Raw genomic sequence first — 18,798 nt, forward strand, 5'->3', positions numbered from 1 at the left:
CTTTGACCATATAACAATACATTGGCTTCTGTAGTAAAGAGGCTAAATTTCTCCAGCAGCAACAGTGAAATAGAAGAATGTCCTACTTACCAGGTAAAAGATGTATGAAAACACTGACAGTTTTATCAACTGAACTAAAAACTAAGCTACAGCGCCAAACGATCAATGCCCATGCGAGTGGACCCTGCAGTTGTATTTTATGAGAACTAAAGCTGCAAAAGTGAAGTTAAACTTAAAAAGTTGGTGCAAAATAAAGCTTTGCTTAAGAGGCTTACCTCTGCAAACGAGAAACAAACCATGAAAAACCTCTCATTTGTAGGAAAAGCCAGAAGCATGATTAAGAAAATTGTGTCTGCATAATAACAGAAGTCCTACAAAACCAGAAGAGAAAAAATAAAATCATTTCCGAGTAACCTGCAATCAGTTATGGTACAGTATAGAGATTGAAAATCGTGCAAACCAGCGAGAGATCTGAACAAATAATAGAGCAGAGATCAATAGCATAAAGTTCAGCAACAACAAAAGCAAACTCAATATTGTTTACCCCGGATTCGGATAATCAATTAAATTTGTGAATGGATATAGGATATGTGCTTTGTTCTTGATGTATGTTAAGGGGGGAAAAACAAGTATTTGGGAGCTCCTTAGTGAAACGGCTAATGACGATAGTTTGCTAGTGATACGAGCGTTAGTGAACAAAGTATGATATTAGATGGATGGAATGCAATAACAATAATAACTGGTGGCCTTGGCCGAATCAAACAATGTGAGAGATTGTATATATGAATTCTTCTACTACAAGTGTTCTTGGAAAATAAAAGTGACCAACCCCCTTAAAGGAAAGGGACATGCCCTCTTTATAGTGGCACTCCCATGGCTCTCATATAATATGAGTTAGTAAAATAATAATAAAAAGGACAGCCCTGCACGGATTTGGTGGGATTAGACTGACGGCGCCGTCTGACACACGCATGGTAGGTAGTTGACCATGACTGGACGTTACTGGCGTGTGACCCGTCTGCAACGGCCGCACGGACAAACGGTCACTCGGGCTAACGGTCATGCGGACCAACGGCCATGAAAGCCCGGGTCCTCGGGCTTGGCCGTTTCAACGATGCAGAGGGCATATCAGTCGGTGCCCTTGCTCAGCTTCGGCCCAGGCACTGTTTTGGTCAAGGAAGGGTAGCCTCGGGCGCATCATTGTACCTTCCTTCGGTTCCCTTTCCACCGGTTTGGCTCACATCCGGTTCTTACCGTATACAAATAGCCCCACACTTCCCGGATCTGCGATCTATCGGAGTAACAGGAAGTGGATAATTCCCGAAAACCGGTGGTTCCGGCAGCTCGTCATTGTCTTCTTATTTTGGCAGGAACGGTTGCGTAATGCGTCCCCTTTTAACGGCCATGTGTCCCGCTCCGGATGGCTCGTCTCTGTCAACCGCCTTTTTCACATCGTTTCAAGTCACTTCGAATTAATGACGGGACACGTGGCGCCCCTCGATTGGCCGTCCTCGGTAACCGCTCCTCTTCTTTGCCTATATAAGGCCCTTCACCTCCTCATTTTCATTTTCACTCTTTTGCTCTTCTTCAACTCCACTCCATTTTCTGCACCTTTTCATCTTCACCACACACAATTAACTTCCCATTCGATCTGCTGCTATTTCATTGATTCGCACAGCGTGCAAAAAGAACCAATTCCCCTCCCCTTGCTTTCAGTTATTACTAGTCTCTTCATCTTTCTTAAATCCCTCTCTTGGGCCTTCCTTCTTTCTCGCCATCACGATGTCTGAATCCACTTCTCATGATGCCCCACCGGTATCGTCCCCAGGGGTCGAGCCTGCGACCCCGGTTAAATTCGAGCCCACGGCCTCGGATATCATACCGGCTAAATTCAACTTTAACAAGGACCTTGAGGTCGAGAAGCCCTCCTCCGTTTCAGACAGGGGATTTGACGTGAGGCGGTATCCCTCATCTATCACCGAGGAGAGGCTCGGCATAGTCCGGGCCGATTGCGGGTGGGACACCCGTCCGGTTCGGGTTTTCGCCCCCGGGCCAGATGAATCCGTCACTGACCATCGTGAAGGGTTTTTGTATGTTTATACATACCCCTTCACTCTCAAACTCGACCCCCCGGTGGACCCGGTCATCCTCGACATGTGTCGGGTTTACGGCGTTACATTGGCTCAGATCGGCCCAAACGTTTGGAGGGTCGTATCGTGCCTCCGGATGTTGGCCAACAACGCCGAGGAGGAGTTCACACTGGCCCATCTGATACGCCTTTACTCCCCGAGGTTGTTCCGGGGTGGTGTAATGAAACTGGCCAAGCGGAGCCGGAACCAATTCTTCTCGAAAATGGATGAAGATCGAGATCGGGGATGGTTGGAGCGATATGTCCGGGTGAAGACCGAGGACATAATTCCAGCCGAGCACATGCCCTTCCCGGAGAAGTGGAATAACAAGCATAAGCTCGAAGTCTCGAACAATTGCGTTAGTATTGCTTCGTCAAATTTCGATTCTGCTTTCTCACCGTTTCTTTCTTACTTTTGCCAGCCAATGGGTACGTTCCTCCGGTCATCCGGAATCTGAACGATTGGGTCACCGTGCTCCTCGCCCAGCATCCCTACGACGACCGGACATGGGCTCACCTGTCTCGTGGCCGATGGATTGCCCAAAATCACGGTAACCTTCTATTTTCATTCTGCTGCATTCCCCTCCATTCGTTTCGTCCTTTGACCTTTGCTAACATTTTGTCTTTTTAGGTTTGCCTAAGGGCTCGGTAGAACCTAGATCGGAGTCGGGGACCGCCCCTCCGGCAACGGTGCCCGAATTCAACACAGCGGGTTCTTCCCGTGTCCTCTCCGATGCTGCAAAAAGAAAGCGGCCCTCTGAAAAGGGGCAGACGCCGAAAAGGAAGAAGGCAAGAAGTGTTGCTCGTCCTTCGAGGGAAGAGACAGAGCCCGACATCATTGTTCGGAGAGTCGGCTCCGTTCCCACTGTGGCTTCAATACCGGAGGAGGCGGTCTCCGTTCCGCCCCTTCCTTCCGTCGGCGAAGGCCTATTGGTTCCTGCTCCACATTCAAGTGCGAAAGATATACTTTCACCAGCTCCTCTTCGATCGATTGATTTTGTCGACATTTCAGGTGAAACTTCTTCGGAAGATGCTCCCCTTCAAAGAAAAAGGTCCGGGGGAGCGGTTGCTGTTGAAGCCGATATAAGGACTGCCCCAGTTCCGGAGTGCGAAGCCCCCACAGGCGCTCGTCCGTCTCCCTATCACGAGCCTGCTGCAACTGTGGAGCCCTCGGCCTTTGCCGAAATTATTGAGGATGCTCCAAGTTCATCTACCCCGGCTAGGCGGGTGGATGATTTTGATGATATTTTCTCGAGCACCCCCCCCCCCCCCCCCGCTACCGGAGAAGCAGCGGGCTTTGGTCATATCCCTATTCCTCGGGCCACGAGGCCGGCCAACCGAATCTCCGAGTCAGGGGCCAGGGACAGCTTGGTAAAATCTTCCCGACCCCGAGCGTGGAGCCAAGGAGAACCAGATCGGCCGTAGTCACCGTACCCGAGGACTGCAGCTTTCTGTCGCGCCCGGTGGGCGTAGCGAGCTACTTGCGGCCCCTTATTTCTGACTCGGACAAGCGCAAAATGACCGGGCTCACCTGGCAGTGCCTCATTAACGAGGGTATGCATGCAAGCAACCGGGTAAGCTCTTCTGTCATCCTTGTACAGTTTATCAATGGATTTTATCCTCACTTCGCCTAAGCCTTCTGACTTGTTTTACCTGTAGAGTGTGGTGTTGGTTAATGAAGCTTTCATCCGTGCCCAACACGAGATAGATGATCTCCGAGGCCAACTGGATGCCTAAGGCCGAGAAACGAAGAAATACCGGCATCTCCTTCAGAAGAAGGAGGAAGAGTTGAATCGGGCGGCCGTGCTTTTCACCCTTCGTCCTAAGCTCGATGCGGCTAAGGACGAAAATCGTCGTTTGAAGGGTGAGCTGGTCGCTATGACCGTCTATAACCGGAGCCTTGAGGCTGAAAAGATCGGCCTTAGCCGGGATAAAGCCTAGTTTTCTTCGAGGCTAGATGAGCTGGAGACCACGGTTTCCCAACTCCGGGGGGAGCTGGACTCGGTGAATGCTGATGCAACAACCCTGGCCGAGAGGAACCGGCGGCTTGAGTCCGAGGCTACTTTGTCCGACGAGCGCAGGAGAGTGTTCGAAGAGAAAGCCGAGGAGCGATCTCGGATATGCCAAGGTCTAAGAACCGAGCTCGAGGAGGCGGCTATTGCCAACAATGCCCTTAAGGCCGATCTGGATGCAGCTACTGGTAGAATAAGTGTCCTTGAGGGCGACCGGGCCAATTTGGAAGCAAAACTGGCCAAGGCTAAGGCCGACTTGGATGAAACATGGAGGAGTGTTGAGGCGGCCGAGGCTCATACTGCTATTGTTACCGAGTATGAGAAGTGAAAGTCTCGGCGGATCACCCTCGAGCAAGCCGAGCACGGTCTCTCGGATCTTCCGGCCCTGATACTCGAGGCCAAGAGGATGGAGGAAGAAGCCAATCGTGCCCTCGGGTCCGAGTCAGACGACTCCAAGCGAACAGTGTCCGAGCACTCATCCTCCTCCAGTCATGCCGGATAATATGGGGCTTATGCCTTGCTTTTTGTTTTTGTTTTTTGCCTTTGTAGGACTTTGTTTTTCTTTTGATGTAAGAGACATCCGTTGTATAAATGAAAAATGCATCTTTCTTGCTTCTTCGTTTGAATGTTTGCTCGCTGCTTTTGCTATAGTTGTTGGTCCGTTCTAGGACCTGTTCATACCCGCCGGTCTTATCCGATATTTTGGGGCCGGTGGCTTATCGAATTTTGGCTTGGATCATAGTGATCTCGTTGCCCTTGCCGAATTCCGACCAAGGTACCAGGCGTAGGGTATGCAAACGAGGCAGCGCCGATATACGACAGTTATCAACTGGGCGAAGTATATTTAATCATAGAGTTGTTATCCCAAGTTTTGATAACCTGTGTTTGCAAAAATGTTTGTACATATGAGAATTTTAACTCCTTCTTCCTTAGCTGTAGCAAATGTAAAATGGGACACGATTCACTATGATCGTTTGGTCCTTACATCGGAGGCTATGGCCGGGCCTTAGTTTTGCCGTATTACATCGGAGGCTATGGCCGGTGGCCGGGCCTTAGTTTTGCCGTAGCAAATGTAAAATGGGACACGATTCATTATGATCGTTTGGTCCTTACATCGGAGGCTATGGCCGGTGGCCGGGCCTTAGTTTTGCTGTAGCAAATGTTGAGCTTCTCCGTTTGTTTTAACCGGTGTCATCTTTGGTGTGGCATAGTACTCCCCTAACACTTATCCGATCTCCAAGGTCGGGTGAGTGCTATTATGTCCCTATCGGAGGATGCGACACCGGGTGACCGGGTACTTGCCCTTCGTATTCGTCAAGTAACACGTTGTACTCGTTGCCTCATTAAAAACCTTGTCGGAAAACCTATTTTGGGACAAAACCGTACTAAGGAAAAGAGTGGAACACGTGTTTTCAGATCTGGGCTCTAATTTTGTCCCTCACTTGCCTTCCTGCAAAAGGAGAAAAGTTGATAAGAGAATACGGGGAGTCCATACCTTAGCAGTAGTATCTCTTTAGGTGGGCCACGTTCCAGTTATTACGCAGACGTTGCTCGTCCATGGACTCCAACTGATACGACCCTTTTCCCGTTATACCGGTTATCTTGTACGGGCCTTCCCAGTTCGGACCCAGCTTTCCCTCGTTGGGGTTCTTGGTGTGCAAGGTAACTTTTCGAAGTACCAAGTCCCCAACTTGGAAGTACCGGAAGTTGGCTCTTCGGTTGTAATATCTTTCCATCCTCTGTTTCTGGGCCGCTATGCGGACCACCGCTCTTTCGCGCAGTTCATCCGCGGGGTCGAGCTTCACGGCCATGGCCTCCCCGTTTGACTCTTCGGTGGTATACCTGAAACGGAGGGTCGGTTCGCCAACTTCCACGGGGATGAGGGCTTTGGCTCCGTAAACCAACGAGAACGGGGTTTCCCCCGTGCTCGACTTGGATGTGGTTCTGTAAGCCCACAATACCTCCGGGAGTATCTCCCTCCAATGATGCTTCGATGCTTCAAGTCTCTTTCTCAGATTTTGGATTATTGTTTTGTTCGTTGATTCTGCCTGTCCATTCGCACATGGGTGATACGGGGTCGACACGATTTTCTTGATCTTCAACCCCTCGAGGAAACTGTTGACCTTGCCACCCACAAACTGGGGGCCATTATCTCAGGTTATCTCGGAGGGGATGCCGAAACGGCAGATGATGTGATCCCATATGAAGTCGATGACTTCCTTCTCTCTTATCTTTTCGAAAGCCTACGCTTCAACCCACTTAGAAAAATAATCAGTCATAAACAAAATGAAACGGGCCTTACCTGGTGCCTGAGGCAACGGACCCACAATGTCCATTCCCCACTTCATGAAAGGCCAAGGTGAGGTTACCGAATGCAGCAACTCCCTGGGCTGGTGAATCATCAGAGCATGCTTCTGACACCCGTCGCATCTTCGGACAAAACTTTTCGCGTCTTCGTCCATCTGATTCCAGTAATAACCAGCCCTGATAAGTTTTTGAACCAAAGCTTCCGCACCGGAGTGGTTGCCGCAGGTTCCCTCGTGTATCTCTCTTATCACGTATTCCGTTTCACCAGGGCCCAAACACTTAGCCAGAGGACCGAGGAAAGAGCGTCGATACAATTGATCGTCCACCAAGCAAAAGCGAGCAGCCTTGGTCCGTAATGATCGTGACTCCTTTGGGTCATTTGGGAGCTTACCATCACGCAAGTAGTCGATGTATTTGTTGCGCCAATCCCAGGTCAAGCCCATGGTGTATATTTCGGCGTGCCCGGTTTCTATGGCCGTGTTTGATAAATGCACCGTATCCCCGAGACTGATTTCCTCCCCCTCGACCGAGGATCCCAAGTTTGCTAGTGCATCGGCTTCGCTGTGTTGTTCCCTCGGTATGTGCTGCATGGTCCATCCTTTAAATTGACGAAGTACCACTTGGGTATTTTCGAGGTACCGCTGCATCCGTTCGTCCTTTACCTCAAATATGCCGCTCACCTGGTTCACGACCAAAAGCGAGTCACACTTTGCCTCGATCGTTTCGGCTCCCATGCTTCGAGCCAACTCCAAACCTGCAATCATAGCCTCATACTCGGCTTCATTGTTAGTCAATCTAGCAGTTCTAACAGACTGTCGGATGACATCCCCGGCCGGGGTCCTAAGGACGATCCCTAGTCCGGAACTTCTAACATTCGAGGCCCCGTCCGTGTGTAAAGACCAAATGCCCGTGGTCTTTCCCGAGGTCAGCAAAAGTTCCTTCTCGACCTCGGGGACCATGGCCGGGGTAAAGTCTGCCACAAAATCGGCCAAGATTTGGGATTTGATGGCCGTCCGAGGCTTGTACTCGATGTCGTAACCGCTAATTTCTACAGCCCATTTTGTTAATCTACCGGATAACTCTAGTTTATGCATGATGTTTTTTAAAGGGTAAGTGGTTACTACACATATGGGGTGGCATTGAAAATAGGGTTTGAGCTTTCTGGAAGCGCTTACTAGTGCTAATGCCAGCTTCTCCAAATGGGGATAACGGGTCTCCGCATCCCCCAAAGTTCTACTTACATAATAGATAGAGAATTGCGTACCTGATTCTTCTCGGACCAAAAATCTGCTTACCGCCATTTCGGAGACTGCTAGGTAGAGGAAAAGTGTCTCACCGGTCTTCGGTGTGTGCAACAACGGGGGACTGGACAAATACTTCTTCAACTCTCTTAGGGCTTCATGGCACTCCGGTGTCCAAACGAAGTCGTTCTTCTTTCTGAGCAAAGAGAAGAACCGGTGACTCTTGTCCGAGGATCTCGATATGAAACGGCTCAGCGCCGCTATCCTCCCGGTGAGCTTCTGTACCCCCTTTATGTTGTTCACGACCTCGATATCCTCGATAGCCTTGATCTTGTCCGGGTTGATCTCAATTCCCCGGTTCGACACCATGAAACCCAGAAATTTACCGGACCTCACCCCGAAAGCACTTTTTTCTGGGTTGAGCTTCATGTTGTATCTGCGGAGCACATCGAAGGTTTCCTGCAAATGTTTTAAATGGTCCTCTGTTTCCAGGGACTTAACAACCATGTTGTCAACATAAACTTCCATTGTTTTCCCTACTTGTTCTTCGAACATCCCATTAACTAGGCGTTGGTAAGTTGCACCGGCATTTTTTAACCCGAAAGGCATGACGTTATAACAGTAAGTCCCATAGCGAGTGATGAAGGACGTTTTCTCTTGATCCTCCGGGTGCATCCGGATTTGGTTGTACCCGGAGTAAGCATCGAGGAAACTTAACATTTCATGTCCGGCCGTCCCATCGATCATTCTGTCGATGTGAGGCAATGGAAATGAATCCTTCGGGCATGCCTTGTTTAAATCCTTATAATCGACACACATTCAAAATTTATTACCTTTCTTGGGCACCACCACCACGTTAGCGAGCCAATCCGGGTATTTCACCTCCCGGATGGAACCTATATTCAAAAGGTTTGTTACCTCGTCTTTCACGTAACAGAATAGTGAGTATTTAGAGGATCGGTGGCCGGTAGGGCGGCATTCTCTTGATCCACGGTATTTTGCCGGTTGAGTCCCTCCCTTGAATCAACGGGGTTCGGGTCAGCGGGGTTCGACAATGCCCGCAGTCCACTCCCCTCGTTTTCCGCCACGATCTCGGTATTCTTGACATGACCGGATTGTTTGACGTCAGCCATTTGGACCGTTTTCACAGAGATGGGTAGGGACGCTTTTGGTTTTGATGAATACGGTAGAAATCAAGGCCAAAGACCACTATTATCCTAGCCCCACGGTGGGCGCCAAACTATTTACCCCGGATTCGGATAATCAATTAAATTTGTGAATGGGTATATGATATGTGCTTTGTTCTTGATGTATGTTAAGGGGGAAAAACAAGTATTTGGGAGCTCCTTAGTGAAACGGCTAATGACGATAGTTTGCTAGTGATACGAGCGTTAGTGAACAAAGTATGATATTAGATGGATGGAATGCAATAACAATAATAACTGGTGGCCTTGGCCGAATCAAACAATGAGAGGGATTGTATATATGAATTCTTCTACTACAAGTGTTCTTGGAAAATAAAAGTGACCAACCCCCTTAAAGGAAAGGGACATGCTCTCTTTATAGTGGCACTCCCATAGTTCTCATACAATATGAGTTAGTAAAATAATAACAAAAAGGACTGCCCTGCACGGATTTGGTGGGATTAGACTGACGGCGCCGTCTGACACACGCATGGTAGGTAGTTGACCATGACTGGACGTTACTGGCGCGTGACCCGTCTGCAACGGCCGCACGGACAAACGGTCACTCGGGCTAACGGTCATGCGGACCAACGGCCATGAAAGCCCAGGTCCTCGGGCTTGGCTGTTTCAACGATGCAGAGGGCAGATCAGTCGGTGCCTTTGCTCAGCTTCGGCCCAAGCACTGTTTTGGTCAAGGACGGGTAGCCTCGGGCGCATCATTGTTCCTTCCTCCGATTCCCTTTCCACCGGTTTGGCTCACATCCGGTTCTTATCGTATACAAATATATACACAATGTAGAAGAAAATTATTAAATCAACATGATGTTTTAGCTCTGGCATAGTTAGTCTTCGAGTCCGGAGCCTAAAGGGTATAAATATACACGGTATTTACCAAAAGGGGATGACCAAAAAATTATATACCAAAAGGGGTATATCGTGGATCAGCCCACGATATACCCCAAAAAATTTTTGCGGCTGTCAACAAAAATTTAAAAAAAAATAAAATTTAAACGTATAACGTGGACTGATCCACGTTATACAATATATTTTGTATAATGTGGATCAGTCCACGTTTTACAAATATATTTTGTAAAACGTGGACTGACCCACGTTTTACCTCTAAAGTTTTTTTTTTTTTTTTTTCCGAGCACTAAAAAAAAAATTTTGGTAAACTTTTTTTTTTTTTGCAACACTTAGTGTGTTTTTTCATACTTTGACCAATGATTAGTCGTGTGTGAAGACTCCGAAACGTCAATATTTTATATAGAACCTGATATTTTTTTCTGCGTACAATAATGTAGGCTCAATACATCAAGGATACGTAGACGTTTGGATAGTCATTTTAGGGGTTGAAAAGGTGCCCGAAATAAGTTTTGTTTGAAAAAACTTAATGTTTGACTGTAAGGTTATTTTAGTCAACTTTATATATCGAGAAAATTAGTCAGCTTTATTTTCAAAAATTGAAACCGCAGAAGTGAAATTGACATTCACAGCTACATTACCCCGGGAGTTTTACGTTGAAATCTATTGCGTATCATCATCTTATAAGTAAACAAAACTGAAAATTTTACGCCAATTTGGGGGAAAATCGAAATTGAATGGGATAAAAGGCGTTTTTTTAAAAATCGGCTCGGCCAAACCGCCTTACGAGTTTGTCCGCATAGATCTCGAAAAAATACGCAAGTTCAAAAAACAAAACGCGTAAAACGGGCGTCCGAGCGCAAAGTTATGACCATCTAAAGTTTGACCACTTTACAACTAGTTTTTCTCCCTATATTTTTTAGAATTATATTTTTATTCAAAATAAAGTTATGTCGTGATTAAAAAATAACACGCATAAATCAAAACTTTAAAAAATAAAACACTTAAACCTTAAACAAAACTTACTTCGGGTACCTTTTCAACCCCTAAAATGACTATCCGAACGTCTACGTATCCTTGATGTATTGAGCCTACATTATTGTACGCAGAAAAAATATCAAGTTCTATATAAAATATTGACGTTTTGGAGTCTTCACACACGACTAATCATTGGTCAAAGTATGAAAAACACTAAGTTTGAAATTTTCAAACAAAACTTACTTCGGACACCTTTTCAACCCCTAAAATGACGATCCGAACGTCTACGTATCCTTGATGTATTGAGCCTACATTATTGTACGCAGAAAAAAATATCAGGTTCTATATAAAATATTGACGTTTCGGAGTCTTCACACACGACTAATCATTGGTCAAAGTATAAAAAAACACACTAAGTGTTGCAAAAAAAAAAAAAAGTTTACCAAATTTTTTTTTTTAGTGCTCGAAAAAAAGAAAAAAAAACTTTAGAGGTAAAACGTGGACTGATCCACGTTATACAAAATATATTGTATAACGTGGATCAGTCCACGTTATACGTTTAATTTTTTTTATTTTTTATTTTTATTTTTGTTGACAGCCGCAAAAATTTTTTGGGGTATATCGTGGGCTGATCCACGATATACCCCTTTTGGTATATAAATTTTTGGTCATCCCCTTTTGGTAAATACCATGTATTTTTATACTCTTTAGGCTCCGGACTCGTTAGTCTTCTCTCCTAGTTGGAACCATTATGTTTCTTCCACTTCCATTTGAGACATTGCTTTAGTATGTGTTCGATAAAGTCAACAATGAAAAAGCATACGCATTTATCACATTGAACAACTCAAGGATTTAAATTGCAAACCACAACTAGGGAAATCTTTTTGAATAACTAAAAGAATCGAACCACACTGCATAGCTTTCCCACTTGTTATGGCCAAATTGTCTGAGAAACAAAACAAAGAAGATTGTTCTTGTGAAGCCTTGCTTACCAAAAGGAGTAATGCCATTTCTTGAATCTGTAGTAGATCCATCGAAGAGGAACAAAGGTAACATAGAACAAACAGTAAACATATCGAATATCCTGTGGCCCTGAGCAATCAACCAGCCAAATAAGTTCGATCATTAATATGGGCTAACACAAGCTGCTGAATCAAAATTAAAAATGACCGAGCAGATAATGTTACACTCACTTGCACCCAAAATAAAGCAAAATGCCCCAAACCCAAGAACTCCCAAAAGATGAGTCACCTGCAAACATCATTAATTAGTATAATCAATAGAACTTCAAAAAACTCACAATAAGTAATTCAATTACCCAGAACGGAAACACAAGCAATCCGTAAACCACAATTAGCCTCGTCAAAATCATATTATGACCGATACCACATTAACCTAAAGCCAGGATTAGTATATACTCCCACCTCCCACCGTTCAATTATTTGTCTTACTTGTCATTTTAGTCTGTTTCAAAAATAATGTCACTTTCTATATCTAGTTTACATCCAATATGGTAATATGGTATATTTAAGACCACAAGATTTTAAAATCATGTTAATACATTACACACATCTTTAGTTTAAGACTACAAGAATTTGAAAGTCTTCTTTATTTTCTTAAACTCTGTGCTGAGTCGAACCAAGATAAATAAATTGAAACTGAAGGAGTATTAAAAGAAGCGAAATCACGGTCAATTCAAAGAGAGCAGTAGGTGTAGGGGCATGTATACTGCTCAAGCCAATCAGAACCACTAACTCTACCTCTTAATTTATTGTCCAGAAACATCAACATGACATTGAGCTGAATATGCAGCCAAAAGAAAAAAGTGCATAGAGGTATCTATATGCATGTAGTGTTAAAGGAGTGTACCTTGTGAATAAATCGTTCATGTTCCTCGGCACGTTGGGCGATCTTAACGGCTTGTTTGGATAACATCTGCTTCGTCTTCTCCTTCGTTTGTGCCATTTTCTACTCAAAATCAATAAAACACTCCGTCCATAATCAACCATGCAACAAATTAAAGAAAAAAATAAACACACACCATGTTTACATCAAAGCCATGTTTACATCACTACTGCCATTAATTCATTCATTTAATAAAATGGCCATGAAACTAAATTTAGCAGTAATAAACACAAGACATGCATGTTGCTAATTAGATATAAATGTTTATACCTTGGGTCGATCTTTAAAGCGCTGCTTGACTTTCCCGAATGAATCTCCATTATATTCCTCCATTGGTTCTTCGGTGTTAGACATTTTTTAAAGAAATTCTTCGCAGCGGTTCTTGGATGTGTATGAGATATAAATATAAATGTGGCCTCTGCTATGTCTGTGCGTTGTTCACTGTGAAAAGATATTTAATGGAATAAGACACTTTAATCTCATCACTGAATATTACGTCGCTAATCGTGATTAAGCATCTGGATTACATTCTTTATACGGCGAAGGCTCAAATATGCCCCTAACCTTTGCGAAATTGCACACATATACCCGTCGTTAAAAGCTTGGCTCGAGTATGCCCCCAACGTTTTTTTTTTTCACCATACATGCCTTATGCTAACGGTGCCCAACAAAACTCGGGTCCCCCTCTTTTTTTGACCCGTACCCGATGCCCCGCCCGAACCCAACGAATTAATACCCAACGTTATTTTTTTTTCTCTCATTTCACTCTCTCTTCTTCACCTCTTTGTTTAGGAGACCAACCCATTTCACTAGGGTTTGCGCCGTCGTATTGATCAGTCTGAGTTGCTGTTTGATCGGAGAAGGGTCGTCGTTGCTGTTTTCCGATCGTATTAGCTAAGGTCTGAGTTTTTATTTCATCTATTTATCATTTTGTATGCTAGTTAGGGTTTTTCTGAACTGCTTGTGTGTGGGTTAAGTTAGGGTTTTATATAGTAAGAGAGATTCCAGTATTTTATTGTGTTTTTAGGCATCTATTTCTGATTTAAATATGCCCGTTAGTGTTTTTTTCTAGTGTTTGTGTGTGGGTTCAGTTAGGGTTTTATATAGTAAGTGAGATTCGAGTATTTTATTCTTGTTTATAGTTGTTTGTGTACGTTTAAAGTTGATTTTTTTTAGGTTGTTGTGGTTCATAATCAAGTAAAGTATTCCTCTTTTAGCTGTTTGTGTACCTTTATATACTAAAGAACAAATATTTGGTCATTAAAGGTGTGTGTTTTTAGCTGTTGTGGTCCTTTAAAGGTGCTGATGTTTTGGTAGTTGGGAACACTTTGTCTGGTTTTTATGTTTTATGGCTTTATTTACTGATGTGGTCCCCCATTTGTGTCCGCTTTTTCTATTGTTTTCATGTGCTGTTCGTGAAGATGATTGAGAAAGTGGATTTGGTCTTCCACTACGGGGGTAATTGGGTCTTTTCACATGACATAGTCTATAATAGGAAGTTGATGCACACTTTGGCTGGTTGTGAAGCTTGTCTGATTACTTATAAATCTGTTTGTGAAGAATTTACAAAACATTGTGGGTTTAGAGTTGTTAAGCAGCATCTAGTGACTGGCCCCTCCGGGAGGTATTACTTGGTTACTGCTGATGAGGGTATAAGGACTCTACAATGCTTATTCTCTAAAGAATTCAAGGATATTAACTTCTTTGCTGTTGATGCATCTGAACTAAAGGTTTTTGCTCGAAATATCACTCACCACACAGAAACCTTTTCCATAGACTTTGATGTAGCCTCTGAATGTGATGAAGAAAAATCAGATGATTCTTCTGAATCTGATTCTGCAGATAATGAAGTGTCGGTGAAAGAAAAAAAGAGGGTTGTAACTAATAAGTTGAAACAGTTTCAAGAGTTAGAGATAGGTATGACTTTCAAGGAGGTTTATGAAGCTAGATCTGCAGTTAACTTTTATGCACTGGTCAATAAGAGAGGGCTGGTTTTGAAAAAAACTGATAGAACTAGGGCTAGTTACAAATGTCAGGAGGGTTGCCCCTTTAGGTTGTGTATCTCAACAGATAACAAAAAGAATAGTACTTGCTTGAGCATCAAGACCTTTATTGATAAACGCACATGTCAACCAGCTTTCAAGAATCCTAGGACTGATCAGAATACTTTAGCTCAGTGGTTTAAGAAAAAGGTTCAATGCAATCCTAAGTACAAGGTGAAAGACTTGAGAGGGGAGTTGGAGAATAATTTTGATTTAAATGTGACTAAGGCTAAGCTCAAAAAGGCCAAGCTGTTAGCTCTTCAGAAGTTAGAGGGCAGTTTTGTTGATGATTACAAGAAACTTGAGGCTTATGGGCAAGAAGTTAGACAATCTAATCCTGGCACTGTGTTGTGATAAATATATCAAGAAGTGCTCTTGAAGAAGGTAAAAGAAATTTTTTGAGGATGTACATATGCTTCAACGCATTAAAGAAGGGTTGGAAAGGTGGGTTGAGACCATTGATAGGAGTTGATGGTACATTTCTGAAGGGTAGATTGTTATATCCCGTACTTTCGCATATTCGGAAAAATTTGAGATAATTTTGATTTGTAAGGAATAAGGCCATATGTTGATTTGAATTAGTATATGTGTGTGTTGTTCATGAAAGATATTAGTGTGGAAACACGGAGGAAGGCCAAGGGCAAAAATTGGAATTTTGAAAATTAGTTTCGGGAATTACAAAACGAGAATTATCATTAATTGGGCTCAAATAAAAGAGCAAAATGAGGCCCAAAATGAGGTGGGGTGGCCGGCCATGTGCCTTGGCCCAACCACCAAATTAATGAATATTTTTCCATGTGACATAATTAATATAAGAGTCTTCATCTATTAGAAGACTCAAGAAGCAAAAGGAAGAGAGAGAAAAACAAAAGATGAAGAGCAAGGAGATAAGGGCCATTTCGGCCAAGGCAAGGGGAATTTCACCCCTCAAAATCTTGCCTCTAAAATTATTGTTTTGTGATTTTCCTACTATATTAAAGGCCCTCTACAACATGGTGCAATTGTTTGGGAAGAAAGAGCACTAGTTCCTCCAATATGACAACATGGTTGAGTGAAAGAGATTGAAGAAAAAGGTAAGAATTCATTCCATGTTATTATGTTATGAAGGTTTGTTTGTGTTGTAGTGTATGAAAATGAGTAGAATTCATGAAAACATGGAAGTTTGCAAAGTGGGTGTGTATGTATATATGTGGCCGTGTAAGTGCTTGGTTGTGTAGTTAAGATGTGTTGAATTTTATGTTGTATTCTAGTTGTGTGTAGGGTGGAATGTATATTGGAAATGAAAGTTGAATGAATTTGGTTGGAGTTGGAAAGATGATATGTGGCCGTGAGGTGTATTGGAATTGGAATGGGAATGAATCACTTTTGTTTAATATGTTAGTTGTGTTATTGTGATGCTTGCAATGTAAATGAAGATAAAATGATATAAGTTTGCATTGAAATGGAATGTAGAAGTTTGTGTCGTTTAGTATGATTTTATGACATTATGAAAATGGAGTTGTTAAGGTGCAAATTATGATAATTGTTGATGAATTTGGGATATGGAAGCATGTTATGAATAAGTATGTTAAAGATTAGAAGTTTTGAATGAATTATGACTCGGGCGGAAAGTTTGTATATTATGTATATCTTGTGAATATTTTGTAGAAATGATATGAAATGCTTCTAAATTGTATTGTAATGATCTTGAGTAGTGATGAATATGAAAATATTGAGCTTAGTTTGGAAGTGTGAAGTCGGAATGAGCGTTATTGCATTATGTCGGAAAGTAGAACTAGTTACCTTATATTGCGATGATTGTTGACATTGTTGATGTTGTTGGGTTGTTGTTGCTACTATTTGAGCCGAGATGATTCTCGGGGGCGCTATATTTATAGGGGAGATGCTGCCGAAATTTCGGTAGACAAAACTGAAGTTAAGTGCATTCTTAAGTCTTGAAATTCTTAATTGGTAACAATGACCAATTGCAGATTTTGGACGAAACGGGAATCGAGTTTGAACGAGCGTACGAAGTGAGAAAGGTATGTAAGGCTACCCCATTCCTTCTTTTGGCATGTCCTAGGTATACTAGGTCGATATCGGAGCCTTGGAGGCCATTCTGTTCTTGGAAATCCGAACTAGAAATTGGGTACTATTCATTCAATTCAATTGAAGCATAAAACTCTCATTTGTGTTAAAAAGTGATCTAATGCCTGAAACGTTTGTAAATGTATTCGAATCTCTTTGAAACTTCCCCGTATGATCTCATAGACCCCAAATGTCCGTAACTCATGTCCGCCACCTCGACTTGACCCGAGGTGGGCCCGCTAACTCCGAAACTCTTTTGTTTGCCCTATAAAGCTCATTTTTGTATAACGTCGGCAAAAGACTTTTGTTTATGAACTTGGCTATTGTAAAATAATGTTTGGATTGCCACGATGTCCTAAATAATATTTTGAACTATAATTACCGTTTTGGAAATACTTTTGTGAAATGAACCCCGTTTTGATTAATTGTTCGAACTATTTTGACTAATGAGTCAACATGTGATTTTATCAAGTTTGCAAAAGTATTTTGATATATGAATTGCATTGTTTGCTCACGGCTCCGCTCGTGCCCTTATTATGATTTCGTTCACCGGTTCCCGGGCCGGTTATGATTCGTGTGCCCTATGATTAATTCGGCCGTATGCTGTGTTACGGTTCCCGAGACCTCGCCATAGGGCCGGGTTCCGTTTGGAGTTATGTTGTGATATGGCTGGTGATATGTTATGATGATATATGTGTTCGGGGATGTACGGAGATTTGAAACTTCTGGTGTTATGCTGTGTGTGGCACCTGCGTCGGAGGGGTGACCACGTTCCTGAGCTTTGCATGATTTTTAACTGCATTATGTACATACGTTTTGGTACAGATTTTGATATACTGGTCAGTATTCTTTTTTTTTGTATCCTGTTTGGTTTCAGTTACGGTTTACACTTCTGCACTCTATGCTTTACATACTCAGTACATCTTTCGTACTGACCCCCTTTCTTCGGGGGCTGCGTTTCATGCCCGCAGGTACAGAGATCCGTGATCTGCCTGCATAGGCCACACGTCCTGCTATTACAGAGTGCTCCTTTTGATTCGGAGCCCATATGTCGGTATAAATATTTTGTGAGGTATATGTATCTGTATATTTGACTATTTGGGGTACGGCGGGGCCCTGTCCCGTCATATGTTTTCGTTTTGTATTTGTAGAGGCCTGTAGTCATGTTTGTGGGTCGAGGGTCCTATATGTGTCTGTTGGATTAAGATCTGTGTCTTAATGCGGTCCGTCTGTTAAGGTGGCCAGAATGGCTCTTATGTTTATATTTATACATATGATCAGCGATGTGCATTCTGCCGCTTCTATTTGTTCCGGTATGATATTTTGGTATGCGACCGCTTAAGACATGTTTTGTTTTAAATTATGTTTAAAATAACTATTATGAAATCTGAGTTAAGCTTTGATTTGACGATTTGGCTCGTATGTCCGTTTGGGGTGCCCAAGTAGGGCGCCAGTCGCGGCCCACGGGGATGGGTCGTGACATAGGGTCAGATGTTAGTGGCCCTTGCTCAAGACTCCATGAACCAATTTTATCCCCTTTCTTGGGCTGTGGTAGACAAAGAAACAACCATGACTTGGACTTGGTTTTTTGAGTGTTTGAAGATGTCTTTGGAACTAAAAGATGGACTAGGGGTGACTTTCATCTCAGATATGCAAAAGGTAACATTTTCAGTTTTTTGAGTGTTTTCCTTTTGATTTAGTATCAAATTATTCACTGTGTGTTTCTATTTTTGTCATAGGGATTGGTTGATGCTGTGAAGAATACATTGCCTAACTCTCACCATAGATACTGTGTGAGACACATTGAGGCCAATTGGCAAAAAAGGTGGAGAAGTGGACAAATGAAGAAGTTGATGTGGTGGTGTGCTTGGAGCACTTATGAAGAAGAGTTCAAAGACCAACTCAAAAAGTTGGGTGAATTATCCAAGGAAGATAATTATTCTGCTGCCAAGGATCTGTTACACTATCCTTCGCAATCTTGGTGTAGAGCATATTTAGACACTAAGTGTAAAAACATGATGGCTGACAATAATTTCACTGAGTCATTTAATTCATGGATTCTTGAAGCTAGAA

At 43.2% G+C, this 18,798-nt stretch overlaps 1 protein-coding gene across 1 annotated transcript; it reads right to left on the reverse strand.

The window, feature by feature from the left end:
- Positions 1-251: 251 nt before the first annotated feature.
- On the reverse strand, positions 252-13,040 carry LOC132642483 (glycerophosphocholine acyltransferase 1-like). The gene is made up of 5 exons (XM_060359649.1): positions 12,887-13,040; positions 12,581-12,679; positions 11,905-11,962; positions 11,704-11,803; positions 252-371 (listed from the first exon to the last, which is right to left on the reverse strand). The coding sequence occupies exons 1-5, from the start codon at positions 12,968-12,970 to the stop codon at positions 338-340; spliced, it is 375 nt and encodes a 124-aa protein (XP_060215632.1). The 5' UTR covers positions 12,971-13,040; the 3' UTR covers positions 252-337.
- Positions 13,041-18,798: the final 5,758 nt, after the last annotated feature.

Source organism: Lycium barbarum, chromosome 5 (genome assembly GCF_019175385.1).
Source record: "Lycium barbarum isolate Lr01 chromosome 5, ASM1917538v2, whole genome shotgun sequence".
Lineage (NCBI taxonomy): Eukaryota > Viridiplantae > Streptophyta > Magnoliopsida > Solanales > Solanaceae > Lycium > Lycium barbarum.

Bases quoted from the DNA above. Each gene is read 5' to 3' on its own strand.
- LOC132642483 (XM_060359649.1), bottom strand. From the start codon at position 12,970: ATGTCTAACACCGAAGAACCAATGGAGGAATATAATGGAGATTCATTC. The intron at 12,680-12,886 runs GTATAAACATTT...GATTTTGAGTAG, and splicing joins GCTTTAAAGATCGACCCAAG to AAAATGGCACAAACGAAGGA. The intron at 372-11,703 runs GTAAGCAAGGCT...CTGGTTTTGTAG, and splicing joins AAATGGCATTACTCCTTTTG to GACTTCTGTTATTATGCAGA.